Below are 17,002 nucleotides of genomic sequence, written 5' to 3'. Positions count from 1 at the left end.
TTGCTAATCCCAAACCAGACTAATGCAGTAACATATACAGGTAAGACAGACATGAATGGTATACTCACATCTGTATATAGATGCATGCCACATGCTTCACTTCATTAAATCACTCAGACTTTAGAAAATGAGTCAGTTCCCTAAGCTTGACCAGCTAATAATCTTTAAAGTTCATTGAATTAGATTTAGTTCTATGTCAGTGTAACCCATAATTCTAAATAGAAATTCTAATTATACTTTTCACTCATTTAAAATTCTGCTTTTTGCCAGACAATCAACTAGACATACAAGCAAAACCTAACAAATTCACTATGTCAGTTTTTAAGAAAGAAACATTTACTGTATTCTTTAATGCTGATTTTTATGCAAACTTTTTCATTATATGAGTTCCCTTTGACTGGCTTCATAAGATAAAAATCACAGCATAGGAATTTCCAGGCTTCTCTACTTCCATTCTTTGTTGACTGGATTCTGATTTGTGTAAACCAGACGTAGCACTGCTATGGCTGAGAACGTGGTCCTTTTGTATTCTTTTTGTGCATGCTGCCCTTTAGACCCTTAGGAATTTTTCTGCACTGTTTCATCATGAGGTTTCCATCTGCCTTTAAAAGAGCTGTTATATTACAAAAAAAAAAAAGCTAAGTAGAAGCAATGGCATTATTAGGAAGCAATGGAAGATTTAGAGATTAAAAAAATGTGCAAGTGCTTCAGATTTAGATTATTTTTCCCAGGAGGTTTAGTTACATTTAACAGGATTATATTTTTGCATGGCAGACACATATCAACTTGGCTTCAGCTTTCCACCCTAGAGCCACTGGCTTTTCCCATACTCAAATGGTTATGGAAGAGAGGAACGGAAAAAGAAAAGATATCATTTATCTCTTCAATCTCTCCATTTGAGTTGATTCATTTTGACACTGTATTTTCTATTGGTCATTTGTATTCCTAAAAGCACCACAAGAGCCAATATAAACCCAATTTGCCCTCCAAATATATATGTCTGTGTGTGTTTGTGTGTGTGTGGGTGTGCACATACACACATGCATATTTAAATACACACGACTGATGAACAGACAGGGTAATGGGGCCTAAGACTGGCCAATATCATGTGGATATCCAGAAGTGCCCTAAGCTGTGTCTAAGCACCACAGATGACCCTGACTGGCAGCACTGGGGCCTCACAGGGTTTGCTGTGCAAAAGCAAATGCTGAAGCAGTGGCTCATAGCAGCAGGAAGATCTTGGGAGAAGTCAGCACTCCCTGAAAACAGCTTTGGGCTGGCTAATGCAAAGAGAAATAAATTTTACTAGTGGAAACAGGAGAGGACAGCAAATATTTTGATTTTATATTGCACCTCTCTTACTGAGGTTACTCTTCAGCAAGAAGCATAAATGATGTCTAAAGCAAACCTTGAAGCTGATGTGCACTTAACAACAATAGAGGATGGAGTACTTAGGAAAGGGAATGATGGCCAGGGTTGAAGGTTATCTCCTGCTGGCTTGGGGGGAAAAAGGGCAAAAAATTATACATGCTTTTAGACACCAGAACAGGGAAACCCCACAGACTGCCTGACAAAATCCACAGAACATAAAAGGCTGAGTCCAGCTCCAGGGCCTGATTTTGCCTATTGGGTCACCAAGGAGAATGTTACCAAATAGATGACACTGTCAGTTGTCAGGATCAGCAACACCCACACTGAGATAGCCAGAAGGTGGGGAAAGCCATCAAGAAATAGCATCACATCTTTGGAAACAGCAAATGTGTCCCATGAAAAGGACATTGAGAAAATAGCATTTTTCTCACTAATGAGGCACAAGTGGTGCTCCCCCAATACTTTAAGGTATCTTTTGCAAAAGTAAGAAAAGTTCCTCAGTTATTGGTTACTACCCAGGGTAATCAATCAAGGCAGTCAATTCTGAAATGTCAGAGGCTGTAATTACAAATTCCCATTTTCAAAACAACGTTTTAGAGATGAAATTTTATTGACATTTAGCAAGATTCTTTCATGTAGGACAGCAAATGCATAATGTCCAAATCTGAAATGCATTTTTTTTCTAGACTTCCTTTGTCAATGTGCCTCTGTGTCTTTCAATGAGAAGCAAAGGTGGAGAAGAGAGGGAATTAAACACTTTACTGCTATGAACAGATGAATGAGCAAGAAGTTGTATTTCCAAAATGGATATTGATCATCTTCATGTACTGAAATCAGTACAATACAAATGTTCTTTTGATTAAACAAGGGCATGAAAATTTCCTCATTTCTCTGTAGAAGTCAAGTCCTGCCCCAAGCCAGGCAGGGTCTGTTTTATAGCCCAGGGCTCACAACTCCATTCACAGGACTGTGCACAAGGAACAGAGAAAATTCAGCTACTTTTCTTATCAGTTAAACTTTGCAGCAGGAATAGCTGGAGATGATCTAGCACAGAATATTTCCCACTCTGTTTAAAATGAGTGTTTTGGAGAACAACTGAATGAGGCTGACATTCCACCTTGCTGCCCAGCCTTTGACACCAGCCTGGGAGGAATTTTTCAGAGAGGTTTGTACTCATCAACTTTTTAGGTAGTACTTGGTGTGCCAGTGAAGGAAGTGTGCTATTGTTTCATAAAGCCAGTTAATCACCCTAGGCCTTGAAGCAAAAGCTGTTGCCTAATTTTAACCTGTGGTTAGAAACATAGATCAGACATGTTTCTGTCTAGATTTTTTTAAAGTCTGACCACCTCATTCTGCTCACTGGTTTTGGCGTGTCAGGGTCACCTACCACATGATGCTGACTTCCACACACTAATGAGAAGTTAATTGGAGAAGTATTTCTGTTGGTGAATTTTGAATTTGTTGGCTTGCGGTTCTATAAGGTTGTACTTTAGCTTACTTTTAGCCGCATAAAGGAACATCCCATTCAGTCTCACATGAAATTCTATCCACTATAATTTTCCCCCACTTTTTCTCCTTTCAGGGTTGAGCAGCAGAGAAATATCTGTGGGCCTAATGAATCCCCAATGCCATAAAAAAGCCATAAAAAATGGGATGTAAGCTCAGCACCAGCAGTGGCTAAGTTGGCCCACATGCCATGGCAGCACACTGTGGTTCTTCTGTGTTTTGCTAGCCAAGTTTTAGCTCCTGAGAAGACATCTGTATATTGCAGGCCTAAGGAAACAGTCCTTGCCAGAGGGCAGAGAAATCTGCCAGGATTTCAGCAGGCTATAAAAGAAGGAAGAGGCTCTGTTTAAAGTTTGGAGGATCTTCATCCAGTACAGTACACAAAGAGCAACATATATATTAACTAGAACTAAATAAATGAGACAGTGGCAGGCTTATTAGACTTTAAAACATGAAATAACTTGTCCCTTGTGGTCCTTTCATATACATTACGTTGCAGACTCCATTTCTCCACTTTGGCTTCCAAATGGGACATGAAAAACTGCACCCCCTTCTCTGGATCTGCAGCACCTTGCACTTGGTCTTGCTGAACCTCATGAAGAGATTCCAATTCTCCAGCCTGCTGAGTCCCTCTGGATAGCCTGCAAAGCATTGCTTCTCTCTGAACATGAGACCACAAGAAAAGACCTATGCTCCTCCTTCCACCATCTTCTACCTTTCAGCAGAGAATGACCTTTTTCCTGCTCTGGAGGGGAGAGAAAGGAGCAACACTGGAAGCAGAGACAGCAGCTCTGGTTAGACCCCAGCAGCTCCCACACTGTTCCTGTGGCATGTAGAGCCACCTCCCTCCCTCTGTTTCCCAGAAACCAGGAAACCTGAACCACCATTCAACATAAAACTTCAATGATATGAGACATACTAAAGTGCAGGGCACATTTTGAGAATCAGATGCTCAACTGGTGAGTCTTTATTTGTGACAGGTGTCTAGACTTCCACTACAGTACAGAGAGACCTAGCTGACAAATATCTCCATGAAACCTGAACTTAGTTATCTCAGGTTGCACACGAACATCATCTCATATGTTTGCTGTATTTAATATGGAGTGATAGGCAGCTAGTCCCTATCTCTGATCTCAGAGCTGGGAGCCTCTTCCTAGGGATTCCTTGGGGGTCTCTGCCCTTCTGGGAAGTGCAATCCCATGCTCTACACTCAGAGGCAGCACAAGAGGCTGAGCTGCTGCTTGACAAATGGAGTGAGGGTCACAGCTTCCTTACTCTGGGGGGGCCTGATGGGAGCTCAGAAACAGATCATGAACCACAGCACATGGAATGTTTTCAGGGAAAGCAAAACCTTGCCCCCTTAAAAACATTCTCTGATTCCCTCCAGGGGACTAAATTCCTCTACTCCATTATGCTGCAAGTAGCTGTGTTGTGTAGCTGAGATCTTTATCCCTTTACAATGAGCTACAAAGTAAGCACAGTATCAGAGGTCTTGCTTCCACAGACCAGGGTCTTTCCATATGTTTACCAGCCAGGAAGCAGTTTACTTCTGGCATGCAGCAATAAATGCATCTGGTCATTTCCAGCATCCTTTAGTATCCTTGTCACAGCCACAATGGTATGAATTAAAATGCCTGTTCCTTCTTTTATTGCCCTTGAGGGGAGGAAAATATTCCTGAAGGCTATGATTTCACAATGGACTGGCTTTTCTTCCTCTCAGAGGGGCAGGAGGAGAGGTTGAGTGCAGCCTTCTCATGTGGAACACCTACTTTTTCTCCCTGTTGCCATGGTGACTGAGCCACTGGCTGGTCTGGCACTGAGAGGTGCTCAATGACACCCAGTACCAGGGCAGAGAGAGAGAGGACTGGGAAGAGAGAGGGGAAGCATCCTTGTTTTAATGTTTAATGGCCAGTGTTTTCTGCTGATGAATTTTCAAAAAATAAGCCATAAAGTGACAACATCTGCACCTGTCAGACTTAACCGCTGTTCTCCAGTAACTCAGTTCTGAGGACTGCAAATATTGCAGTACAGGTTGCCAACTATGTATTCAGAAATTGCAATAGATATGCACAGAATACTCATTAATGTAAGTGGTTTGCTCTATCTAAAACTTGTTCTTTTTGTAATATGAGTCCCATGCAGTAATAAACAACACGAATTTCATCACCTCCAGGTCTTTAATCCTATTTCTGTCATGGTCTCAAAATCATGCTGCACTGGCATGAGCCAGAAAAAAAAATTGCTTACAGCTGCAAGAACTTGCAGGGAAATGAGCTCTTTCAAAATAATGAGCTATTAACCCATGGCACTGCTGCAGAGGCATTGCAGTGGTGTCAGCCACTGGTGTGTCAATAAACAACAAGCCAAATTAGAAGCGCATGTGAATTTGTTTCTGTAGATAATTCTTCTTTGATATAAACTGGAACAAGTCTGAGTAGCTGGATGAAAACACAGTTGTGCTGAATTTGGCTCCAAAGAAAGGAAAGCAGAGGCCCTTAATTTAGGTTATCTCCCTAGTTAGCACTATTCACATGCTCATTATTTGGGACAGAATTGAGCCTGCTCAATTGATTTCCAGAGATATTTCTGGAGGAAGTCAAACCCTTCCAGCAGCTGGGAGAGGCGGGAGGAAAGGCAGACTTACGGATCAAAGGCCGCCAGCAGGAAGTTGAGCAGCAGGCTGATGGACTGCTCCACGTTGATCTGGTGGGTGGTGGGCATCCGTTTGTTGAGCTGGTAGAAGATGGTTGAAATCACAGCCTCCAGGCGAGCCACGTTCAGTTCGATGCTGGGGTCCAGGTTGTTCAGGGCGTTCTCCCGCAAGGCCTCGATCACATTCCAGATGTCCACCAGGTGCACTAGGGGGCAGGACAGAAAGACTCAGATGGGGAAACGTGCTCCTGAAAGCAACTGAGAAAAAGAGTCACCTCCTCCCACGGGGTGAGGAATAACACAACCATGTACAACATGCTTCATGAATAATTAAATGAATTAATGCGTTTTCCACCACTGTATATTGAATCTGGTGGAGAAATATAAATAAAAAAATAAAATTCAAATCTGTTAATAAGCAAACAATATACTGATATTACTAGTTGTAATGAATACCACCTCAGGTTGGGAAATCTTTCTTCATTGTACAAAGAATTCAAATAAAAGTCTGTATTTCACAGAAATCACTGTAAGGTAAACATATGCTAATTGTTTTTCTGAACCATGCCTTTATGAATCCCCATTCAGAAATTACTCTTAGATATTAATTTGCATAGCAGATGGGCTTTTCAGAAGATCCTACGAATACTAAGTGCTTATCACATACTGATATTTTGAAAATTCTTTTCAGCAATTTGTATGGAAAGCAAAATATTTTACAGAAACAGAATTGTAATTGAGTCAGGGTACATTTAAACAAATAACACATAATGAAGTGATCCGAAAGTCATATTTTATGTCTTCTAAATATATTTGCCAAATGATTTGTTAAATCTCTCTCTTTGATGAAATCCTGGTCTAAGATGAATTTGATGAGGCCCGTTTTTACCTACAAGGACAGCTTAAAGGACAATCTCTGCTCACCCTTCACATTGCACCCAAACAGAAATCTTGTTTGCAGAGCACTGTTATTGTGGCAGTACGATTGGCTTGCTGTGGATTGCCATTTCCAGAAGAGGTGCACTGTGCCAAAAATAAAGAAACCCCTACAGTAATTTAAAAACTGGATTTAGTTCAAACCTGGACTCAAAGGTTCATCCGTCTATCTTAATATTACCTACTGTCCTATTAAAGTGTCAATAAAAAACAAATCAGGAGGCTCAGGGGGCAAATTCTCTTTTTTTCACCAGACAAACTACTGCACAGTTCTCATTACACAGCATGGTGATATGTCTTATGATGTATCAAAAGCCACCTGTATGTGGAAGGAGATCCATGCTTTTGTAGATAGAGAAACTTAATTATAATCCTCCTCATTATATTTTTATTTCATTGGTTTGCAGGTGCTGTCTCAGACTGCAATGTGACATGAGGGTCTGATGGCAGGGAAATGTAAGCTGATAGTAGATGGATGATGAAACGAGATACAGTCATTTTACTTAGTCTAGATTTTTGCCCTATGATTGGGTTTCCCTTCTTTTGCCTCAGGAATAAATAGCCTCCAACACCCTGCTAGCACATGTGTAAGCCCAAAGAGGAAGATACTCGATACAGATGAGTGGTAACAGTAGCAGCAATCACTTCACAGACTAGACACGACACTTTTCCACTTGCTGTTCCCTAGCAAGTACCTGTGAAAACCTACAAGATACAATTCCATTGTTACACCAAAGTATTTATTTTATCTTTGTATTAAAAGAAAACTTCTACAGGCAAACTTGTATGCTGGCAGGTTGTCTTCAAAATGTTACTGTGAATTAAGCTGATGTTTGCACGGCCAGGTTTTATTCACAGGGGGCTACAGAGGTGGCTTCTGTGAGAAGCTGCCAGAAGTTTCCCCATGTTTGGCAGAGCCAGTGTCAGCCAGCTCCAGAATGGACCCACTGCTGTCCAAGTCTGCGCCATCCAGAAATAGTGGTCATGCCTCTGGGATAGCATATGTAGGAAGAATTAAAAAAAGGGTTTTTCACAGTTGTAATTAATGCCAAAGAATAGCAGGGTGAGAATATGTGAGAACAACAACTCTGCAGACATCAAGGTCAGTGGAGAAGACGAGGGAGGAGGTGCTCCAGGCACCAGAGCTGAGATTCCCCTGCAGCCCATGGTGAAGACCACAGTGATGCAGCTGTGCCCCTGCAGCCCATGGACATCCAGGGGGATGCAGAGATCCACCTGCAGCCCATGGAGGAGCATCCACCAGAGCAGGTGGGTGCCTGAGAGGAAGCTGTGAGTCTGTGGGAGTCCTGTGCTGGAGAGGGGTCCTGGCAGGGATCTGCAAACCTATGGAGAGAGGAACCCACAATGGAGCAGTGTCCTCATAGGACTTGTGACTCTGCATGCCATGGAAGGACTGCATATCATGAAAGAGTGACCCAGTGCAGGAGTTTGTGGAGCAATGCTGTCCACAGGATGGAGAAGTTCATGGAGAACTGTCTCCTGTGGGAGGAACCCTAGGTTGGAGCAGGGGAAGGATTCCTCTCCCTGAGCAGCAGCAGAATCAACCTCTAATGAACTCTAATAATCCCCCTTCTCTGTCTGCCTGTGCCACTGAGGTGGAGGAGGTAGAACTTGTGAAGGAGGAAGGGTGGGGGAAAGATATTTTTAAGGTCTTATTTTACTTCTCATTATCCTGCTCTGATTTTGTTAGTAATAAATTCAATTCATATCTCTAATTAGAATCTGTTTTGCCTGTGATGTCATTTGGTGGGTGATCTCTCTCTGTCCTCATCTCAACCCTTTGTTATATTTTCTCCCCCTTGACCAGCTGCAGAGGGAGTGATGTAGATGCTTTGGTGGGTGTCTGGCATAAAACCAGAGTCAACCCACTACAGCTGTGTGGGTGGAGTACACAACCTCTGAACTCTTCTGCTTGTTTTCTGGCTGGTGGAAGAGCAACTTCCCCATAAAAAGTCTGGCAGAGGTCTCAGGTCCTTTTAATGCAGTCATTCCCATTCCCACTCAATCAGTTTTCACTGTCACAGAGGTAATCTGGATAAATGGAAGATGAATGATCTCCAGGAAGACAGCTGGCACGTAACAACTGATCCTTTCTGGGCAGCTTCTCCACATGGCTCAGAGGCCAGAGGATGGAGGAAGTCATCAGAAAGCAGGCCATTGTCTGGTCCAGGAGAGAGGGGTTAATGAGTATTCCACCACATCAGGCAGCCAAGGAAAGTACCAGAAATACAGAGCAACATGCCAGAAGATGCAGGAACAGGCTGGACCATGTGAATGTATTTTGTGGTGGTAGAAGAGGGAAGGACAGGCAGAAAGCAAAAAGTGAAGTAGGATTGTTTCCCTCAAGGTCCATAGCCATGCAGGTTGTTGCTGGCCATGGGGGCTGTCTCTGGTCATTCAGACCAAGCAGATGAAGAAGGTGCTTCCACCAGCAGTTTTGCCAAGTTGGTTCCTGGTTATGTATGCAAATCATCAAACATGAACTACAGAAAGATAACAATGTGAGAAGTTACCAGGCATAACAAATTGCAAAAGAAAGAGTAATGCCATATGCAGATGCTAACCTTGACTTGAGGCTAAACTACCAAGAGAGCAATCCAAGAAACAGGTCAAACAGGAGTACCAGCACTACAGACCAAGGCAGAAATTACTAGGACAACTTTATTGTAAACACTGAATAAGGATGTAAAATCAGCAACATTAGAGCTGGTGGGAAAAGAATAAACAGGGACAGGCTGTTTATCTCAGAGTGCATGAGTGTGGTAGCAGAAAAAAGCATGAAAGTGGAAAAGGGCAATTTGAAGGGTAACAAATCATGTCATCAGAACTGCTGGGGTACCTTTCAAGCAGCCTGTGCAGGAACAGTTTTGACCATACATGAACACTTGTGCAGTCATTGGAAACTGAGATGGGTTCCCCAACCTCGATAGAAGGTTATCCAGGGAGGAAGAACCACATACCCAGACTCCCTAACAGTGAGAATGTCATGTCATAATTAAACATTAATTGCTGTAGCCTAGTAGTGGAAAATTCTTGAATAGGGAGGAAAAAAGCTGGCACTATGAATATGGCTGAAATGGGGGTTGGTGTCTTCATTCTTCACATGATCTAGTACAGATACTGTGTGGCTGTCAGATTTTAATGTGGGGTTTTTTGTTGTTTTGTTTTCCTACTGATATTATATTTCTCATAACATAGTCATATCCAGAGTTAGTTTTGATGATAGTCTTGGGATAGAAAATGTCCAGAGGCTAGCAGAAGTGGGACTAATAACATCAGTATACTAAACACATCTGAGGGAATATGACTCGTTTTATTGTTAACTCTAACCTGAAAGGCTCATAAGCTCTCCTGATGTTCATTGGTATGCCAGAAAGGTAGGGCACAAGACTAAGAAAATGACTTATTGGAAATTACACAGCTGTAAGTGTTCCCTACCCACTATGAAATATTAGTCTCAAGAAACTGCTGTGTATTTGTGCTATAAATAATTTTACTTGGGCTTTTCTTCTTTTCTCCAGAAACACTTTGGTTCCACTTGAAGCTGAATAAACAACAATCATACTGCATTATTTTTTTTGCATTTTATTAATTAATTGTACATATATCTAAGAGGCTGGAAAGCAATATTTCCTGGAGGAGGAGATGGAAGATGGACATGAGCCAGACATTTAACAAGAACTACTGATTTTGAAAATACCTGCTCAAATGTCTAGCTCAGAATCACAAGGACATTTTATTAGGCTGCTGTACAGATGACTGAAGTCTCTGACCTTTACTCAAGTCAGTTGTTACGGACAAGAATCATGCAGCTAAATTAAATGTAAAAAACTAAGTGTCTACTGCTGACTGGTGACCAGGGCTCCCTCTCATGTCAGTGAAAGAAAAAAGCACCTTAAAGCATCTGTTGGGAGACAGGTGGGATGAGCAGTGCTTTGAATCTGCCCATATTTCTTCACTGACTCCAGACAAAGCCTAAAGCACCATGTTTGCATGAGACACGTAACCTCAGAGCTGGTGAAGTTAACTGAGTTGAATCCCACACCTTCCTCCTCAAACATTAAGAAAAGATGTCTTTTCTATTCTGACTATTACATGACCTAGAATAATTCAGGTTTTATATAAAATATGAATAATAAATACTTCAATCTGTATGAACAGCTACCAGATCCTGTCATAGTCATTACCTTTTACATTCCATAGCTTGACCTTGTGCAGATTACATTCAGGTGTAGTGCCCTACTGATCACCATGAATTCTATTATTTTTTAAGGTTACTCATACAGTAAGCAAACTTTTACGTATTCTATCGTGCTGCCAAGTCAAACAGTCAGTATTGGCAAAAGGGAAGTAAAACACAGGACTCTGCAAGCTCCACTCATTTGTACTAATAGAAATTGATGCCTATGGCTAATGTGGTATATCTGTATTCTGTTCAATGTAATAACAGAATGTCAACCTTGCAAACTTTGCATAAGCTTACATTCCTCATCTTCTCTTCTACCCATTTTCCATAATACCTGTTATGCTCATCTATTTATTTATCCATCCCTGAGACTGTTTTAATCTCACTGAAGAAGGCATATCTCCTTTGTTTGCACAACACGTACGGCAATAAACCCCAAATCTGATTTCTACATGCTACATGATGCTTACAAGAAGAGTTTGCAGAGTAACAAAGCAGCATATAAATGCAGGAGAGCTTTCTCTCTCCTAAAATCTGCCTTGAATTCCTTCAACAGACTAAATCTCCAAAAGTTTGTTTTTAACTTCTAATTACTGTTGCTGCTTTTGTTGCCTTGCCCACATTTCCCACTGAAAAGCGAATTATGCCTCAGCATGTGAAAGATGCCCCTTTGGAAACAGATTTGGAAAACTAGAGAAATCTGTCAGTTGTTCTTTCAGTGCCAGCAGATGATCACTATGCAGTAGGAGGAAAAGCTTCTTGTATCTAGTGCCTATGTGGTATAAGGTTATCAAAAATCATGAAACCGAGCCAACATTCATGGACCCTTCAGAAAGGCCTCACACTCTGTAAACAACACAGCTACCCAGGTGTAGATCTCACTCATTTGCCTGATGTCTGAAAAAAATGTAGATCATCTCCACAAGCAATTGCTAAACTGTGTTTCCCTTTAGATTTTCTGTTAAGTGATCTTTGAAGTCACAGCTAAGCTAAAGCTCTGCGTTATTGCATCTTCTATGGCGAATACTGCCTGCTAATTTAGCTTTTTATGTAATTTTTGAACAGCATCATAGAAGGTTTCACATTTGAGCATGCTCAGTAACAGACAGCGATGAGTGAATGTAAATAAAGTTCAGTGTCCGGACAGAAGTGGGATGACACAGATGAGGAGAACTACAGATGGCTGCCATTCACTCCACAGCAATCATTACCAAAAAATCCACTCTTCGAGGAGACCTGGACTGAACTGCAGAGAATTGAGATCAATGCATGAAAATACACTCCAAATAGCAAATGTTATTTCCTTCAATGGACTTCTTCAGCTGTTAAAGCAACATTTGGAGAGTGCCTGTTGCCAGTGCACTGAGACAGAACTGATCAGTCTCTCCCTGCAGGATGCAAGGAGGATGAAGATGGCTGGCTCAGTTTGAAAGGAGTTTTGAATTTTACTCACATGAAAAAGTTTTCAGATGCCTTCAAGTTTTACATCCTGCTCTTGTGCCTTTACCTGTGTTCAGAATACCTTTTCCTTTAACATTTTACTACTATTGTAATGAAAGTGAGCAATTAGTAGTGAAGAATTAGTAGTGCAATTACAGTGCAATTACAGTGAAGAATTCCATCACCTACAACACTGCCAATAGGTCAATTTGTGTAAGAGCTGTACCCTGGATACATTCAGAGAAAACACAATTTAGCAATCTTAGGTTGCTTAGTATACACACATATGTCAGTTTTACTGATCTTGAGCCTCCCTCTTTCCTTCAGGCATTTTCTAGGCTCTTCATTCTTCATCCTCAAAAAACCAATGTACTTTCAATTTTTTGTAACTAGTAACTTGAATTTACTTGCAATAAGTAATTTTCTGTTTTGTAGATAAAGTATCTTAATAGGCAAAATGAGAGAGAAGAGATGGACTACATTCCTTTTTTTCAACTCAAAGCAAAGAAATTAATATTTACTTATGCAGTGAAAAATGAATTTTTCTCTCTATCATGCAATTTATAATTATGGAAAAGCTCTGAAATATAGATAATCTTGGATATATCACTAATCTCAAAGGAGGCAGATTACTTCAAACATCAGCTGTCAAGAAATGATGTTGCCCTAAGCAAATACAAAAAAGAAAAAACTGTAGCAAAGTTTATCTTCTAAGTAGTAAAAAAAAATTAAAAATTTAAAAACAGTCTGTGTGCTTAAGCTTTCCTACCATTAAATGGATCTACTTATACAAAAATCCTCATCTGCCCTATTTAATTTTTTTGTATTCCACCCTAATGATGAACTTTACAAAGTTATCTCTCCATTTATTACTAAATGAACAAATGAACATGGAAGAGGAGATTACATTTAACCAAATACAGGAAGTGACTAAATCAGGTCTTTAACAATCAATTCAAATTTATTTAACATATAATAGGTCTAAGTAAATATAAGTGAAACATGTCCAAGTGATAGTTAGGACCAAAAATTCTCCTTGATATATTTTCCTTTGTTGGTGAATATAAGAAGAAATTTTAAACAAAATATTGGTTTAAATTATTTCCAAAATTTTACTACACATTTCATGAAAATTTTAGTCCAGCAAAGCTCTTACACAGATGCTTGAGTTTAAGCATACTTGTACTGTCATTTGAAATCAATGGCACTTGACTGTATGTCAGGTATTTCAGGTGGATTTCATTAAAAGGGAAAGATTTATGCTTCCTTGTCTAGCAATCCTAAGAATACTATAAAATATGCTAGATGATTCTTCTTTTTCTTTCATTAGAATCCATGAACCCATCACAAATTAGGGTATTGGGGCCATTTGTCATCGTCATTGCTAAGAAGGCCTGGGAAGTTATTCACATGTTCTGTTTGGATCCCTCTCTCCTGCTGCCAAGCAGGTAACAGAGGACTGACTGAGGCATATTTTTCCTCTAAACCACATCTGCTGGTGGCCAAACTGCCCCTCAAATCACTCAGCTGTAGTGTGATCACTGAAAGCTTTACCTGCACATCCCACTGCTACGTAGATCCAAGTGCCAGCAATGAAGGCTTGCAGTTTTTTACACTGTCTGGACACCAAATTACATGAAAAAGAAAATGTACCAGGGTGTTGCTTCTGCTCAGGGCTAAAATGAGGTACTCTTTGGCAGGTACATCTGGTGACAACTGTCACTCTACCCAGTCTGGCACACCCAGACTGCTCATGGCCCAAATATCTGATATTAGGAAGAAACTCCTCACTGTAAGGTTGGTGAAGCACTGGAACAGGCTGCCCAGAGAAGCTGTGGATGACCCATCCCTGGAAGTGTTCAAGGCCAGGATGGGGATGGGTTATCCCCATGGATGGGGATTTGAGCAACCTGGTCTAGAGTAAGGCATCTCTGCCCATGGAAGGGGGTTAGAATTAGATGATCTTTAAGGTCCCTTTCAAGGCAAGACATTTTATGATTCTATGATCCAATGCAAGGGAATAGAGAACATGGAGCCACACTCTTTTCAGGGAAAGGACGGTGAAAGGACTGAGGGAAACAGGCACAAATTAAAATACAGGAAAGCATTTAAACGTAAGAAAAATATTTTCCCTGTGAGGATTTTAGAACTGTGTGATATTGCCCACAAAGACTGTGGATTACATCCTTGAAAATAATCAAACCTGAACAGGACAAAACCCTGAGCAATCTGCTGCAGCTGACCCTGCTCTCTCCAGAAGTCTCTACCAACTTCATTGATTCTGTGATCATGAACCTATACTGCAAAACTACAGTAACTCTCATTGGAAAGGAGTCAGTGCTGCCTCACTGACTTCTCTCTAAAATCATTACTCAAGTAAGCTGTGCTTCAAGGGCCTTCTCTAACACATGTGGTAAATAAAAAACCACAGAACCTACCCTGAGGCCTCTTGAATGTTTGAGAAAGAGTCCTCCACATCCTCAAGAGGTTTTGTGTGAGGTGTGCTGCAGGTCTTCACAGCACCGTGTGTACTCAGGTATTCCCTTTAGCTTTCCCCTGAAGACTGAGGGATTTCAAAGGGAGGCCATGGTTCCATTTAATCCCCTGTCAGCTGCACGCATTCCTCCTCCTCCTCACCTTTCTGCCTGTGCTGTGAGACTACACATGTGTGTGGTATGCACTGGCTCAGCAGGAAGCTGGAATAAGACTATCCACTTCTACCTGCCCATCCCAGTGGTGAGGAATGCCCAGGTTAGGAACTAAAGAACAGCCAACAGAAGCAGCTTTTTCCTGAAGCAGTGTGCACATGAAGTGAGTCAGCTGCATTTGGACTCTCTGGATTCACACAGATCACCTGTCCCAGTGATGCCACATGGGACAAGTAATGTCCCAGCCTTCAGGATCTGGCTTGTCTGTGCATATACCAGCCAGCTGCATGCTGCATGCACAGAAGACATTCCTGAGTGGGTGCCAAACCTGGCTGCTGCTTGTTTGGAAATCTGCAAGACACAATGTGTACAACTGAGGCACTGAAAATTTAGGGGAAGTTTTAAAGGTTCCCCTGTCTGCATATTTGGATTGCCATCCTATTATACTCTACCTCTGTTGTGCCCAGAAGGTAAAACAAGTTAAATCCCTAAAACCTCCTGGGATTCTGATCACTACAGAACTTTGATCAAGTGTTAATAATGAGGAGTAATCAATAGGCTAACAATACACTGAAATGTGGTCTTTTCACTTTTTATATAGTACCTGACAAATCCACCAAGGCGTATGAGTGTGTAAAGATCACCAGTAAAATTTTTCTTTTATACAGCAATTTAATTTACAACAGAAGTTCCTTCTTCCCCTGCTGTCAGCTCCTGACCATCTTGTCTTACCTCTGTTTAACCTAAGACTGAGGAGCTCTCTGTGGGTGGCAAAAGCCATCAGTCTCTCCAAGGAGCAGCACTAATGACAGTCAATTCTGAAAAAGGGAACAGCGGGTGATCTACCCTGAGCGCTGGGCTGGGAAACTGTTGTCATCTACTTGTCACCCAGATGCTGGCAAAGTGTCTCCTTTTTTTAAAACGTGCTTTGAAACCATTTCTTTGAAATGGTGAATGAAGTATGACATATATAAAATGAAATAGTAAAGAATATAACTTTAAGCTTCTTAGTATTTTGACAACTAGGAAATAATTAAAACTCTGTCCTGTTGCTAAGAAGTCAACAATGCCTAAGTTCATTGATTACATATAATTTTCTTATTTTAAGAGTTAAATGTATTCATGAATTTAAGACCAATGTGCAAATAGCAGACCTATTGCTACATGTATTCTTTAGTCAGAAACTTTCTAATCACCTGAAGACAATGGTATTTCTGGACTGTGTGTCTCTATTACTTTTGTGATCCCACTTCAGAACTACTCTAATGAGAAAGGCTTTATTTGAGGCACTGTGTGATCAGGCTTCAGTCTGACTTATTAGTTCCTACAGAAGGGCTTTGCAAGTGTCAGCTTTCAAATAGCCAAAGAACTCATGAGATAATGAGACTTGGTCAACAGGTATGTACAATACACAACATCTTTCTCATTTCTCTTCAAAAAGGTCAGCTTGCCTTACATTTGAGTTGTCAGGTCAGTTTGTAAAATATAGATCTGGTGAACCTGACAGTGAATACAGCAGTGAATCACGGAGACTTTCAAAAAATGTTTCCAGAGCATCAGAATTCAAGACACATCCCTCCAGCTGTCCTAGATTGCCAAGACCCCTGCCAAGAAGCTCAGAGACCCTAACACAGAGCCCAAGATGCCTGTAGTTTTAATTATGACCCATAGAGCAAATTACCAACCTTATATGAAGATCTGCAACCCATGAAAGTATAAGTAAAATAATAATTAGTTTGTCATTAAGTGAAAAATAGATTTTTGAAAGTTTTTAGAATAAGAAGGCAAGATGGAGGAATCGAGGCGTGTCCAGCCTTTCTCCTTCTTCTTCTTCTTAGCCTCCATCTTCTGCTGTGATGTTGGCATTTTTAGATTGGTTTAGAGTAGAAGCTCACTGACTAACATGGGTGATAAGTATTAGATAGTAATTGTAAATATTGTACGTGTAGTTTTTAGTATAAAAAAAATAACACCACCCCAGGGGCAAGCAGAGTGCCTCTGACTGTCCTGCTGAGCGGACCTCAGCAAGCCAAGAGAAAGAATTTTATAGATAAGAAACAATAAACAACCTTGAGACTGAGAACTGAAGAGCTCTGACCCCTTCTTCAACTGCTGGGCTGGGAAAAGAGACTTGCTAACAAATCTCAGGGTCACTCTCACCAGCTAGAGATCCCGAGACCAGAGGAGAAGCAGAAGCCACGTGTGAGCCCTCCTGGAAATTCAGGAACGCCTGAACGCCGTG

The 17,002-nt window shown here is 41.0% G+C and overlaps 1 protein-coding gene across 17 annotated transcripts in view; it reads right to left on the bottom strand.

Annotated features, from left to right (window-relative positions):
- The window catches only part of DTNA (dystrobrevin alpha), a 223,917-nt gene that overhangs the window by 62,738 nt on the left and 144,177 nt on the right, over positions 1-17,002 (bottom strand). For all 17 annotated transcript variants that reach the window (XM_071419057.1, XM_071419078.1, XM_071419049.1 and 14 more), the window contains one exon: positions 5,522-5,735. In XM_071419057.1, coding sequence (XP_071275158.1) covers positions 5,522-5,735 — 214 coding nt within the window. The remainder of the gene's footprint in view (positions 1-5,521; positions 5,736-17,002) is intronic.

The sequence above is a fragment of the Agelaius tricolor genome, unplaced genomic scaffold (assembly GCF_023055355.1).
Source record: "Agelaius tricolor isolate 1412-34295 unplaced genomic scaffold, bAgeTri1.0.p SCAF_2, whole genome shotgun sequence".
Lineage (NCBI taxonomy): Eukaryota > Metazoa > Chordata > Aves > Passeriformes > Icteridae > Agelaius > Agelaius tricolor.
The sequence above is the reverse complement of the archived record's forward strand: the minus strand, read 5'-3'. Positions and strand labels throughout refer to the sequence as shown.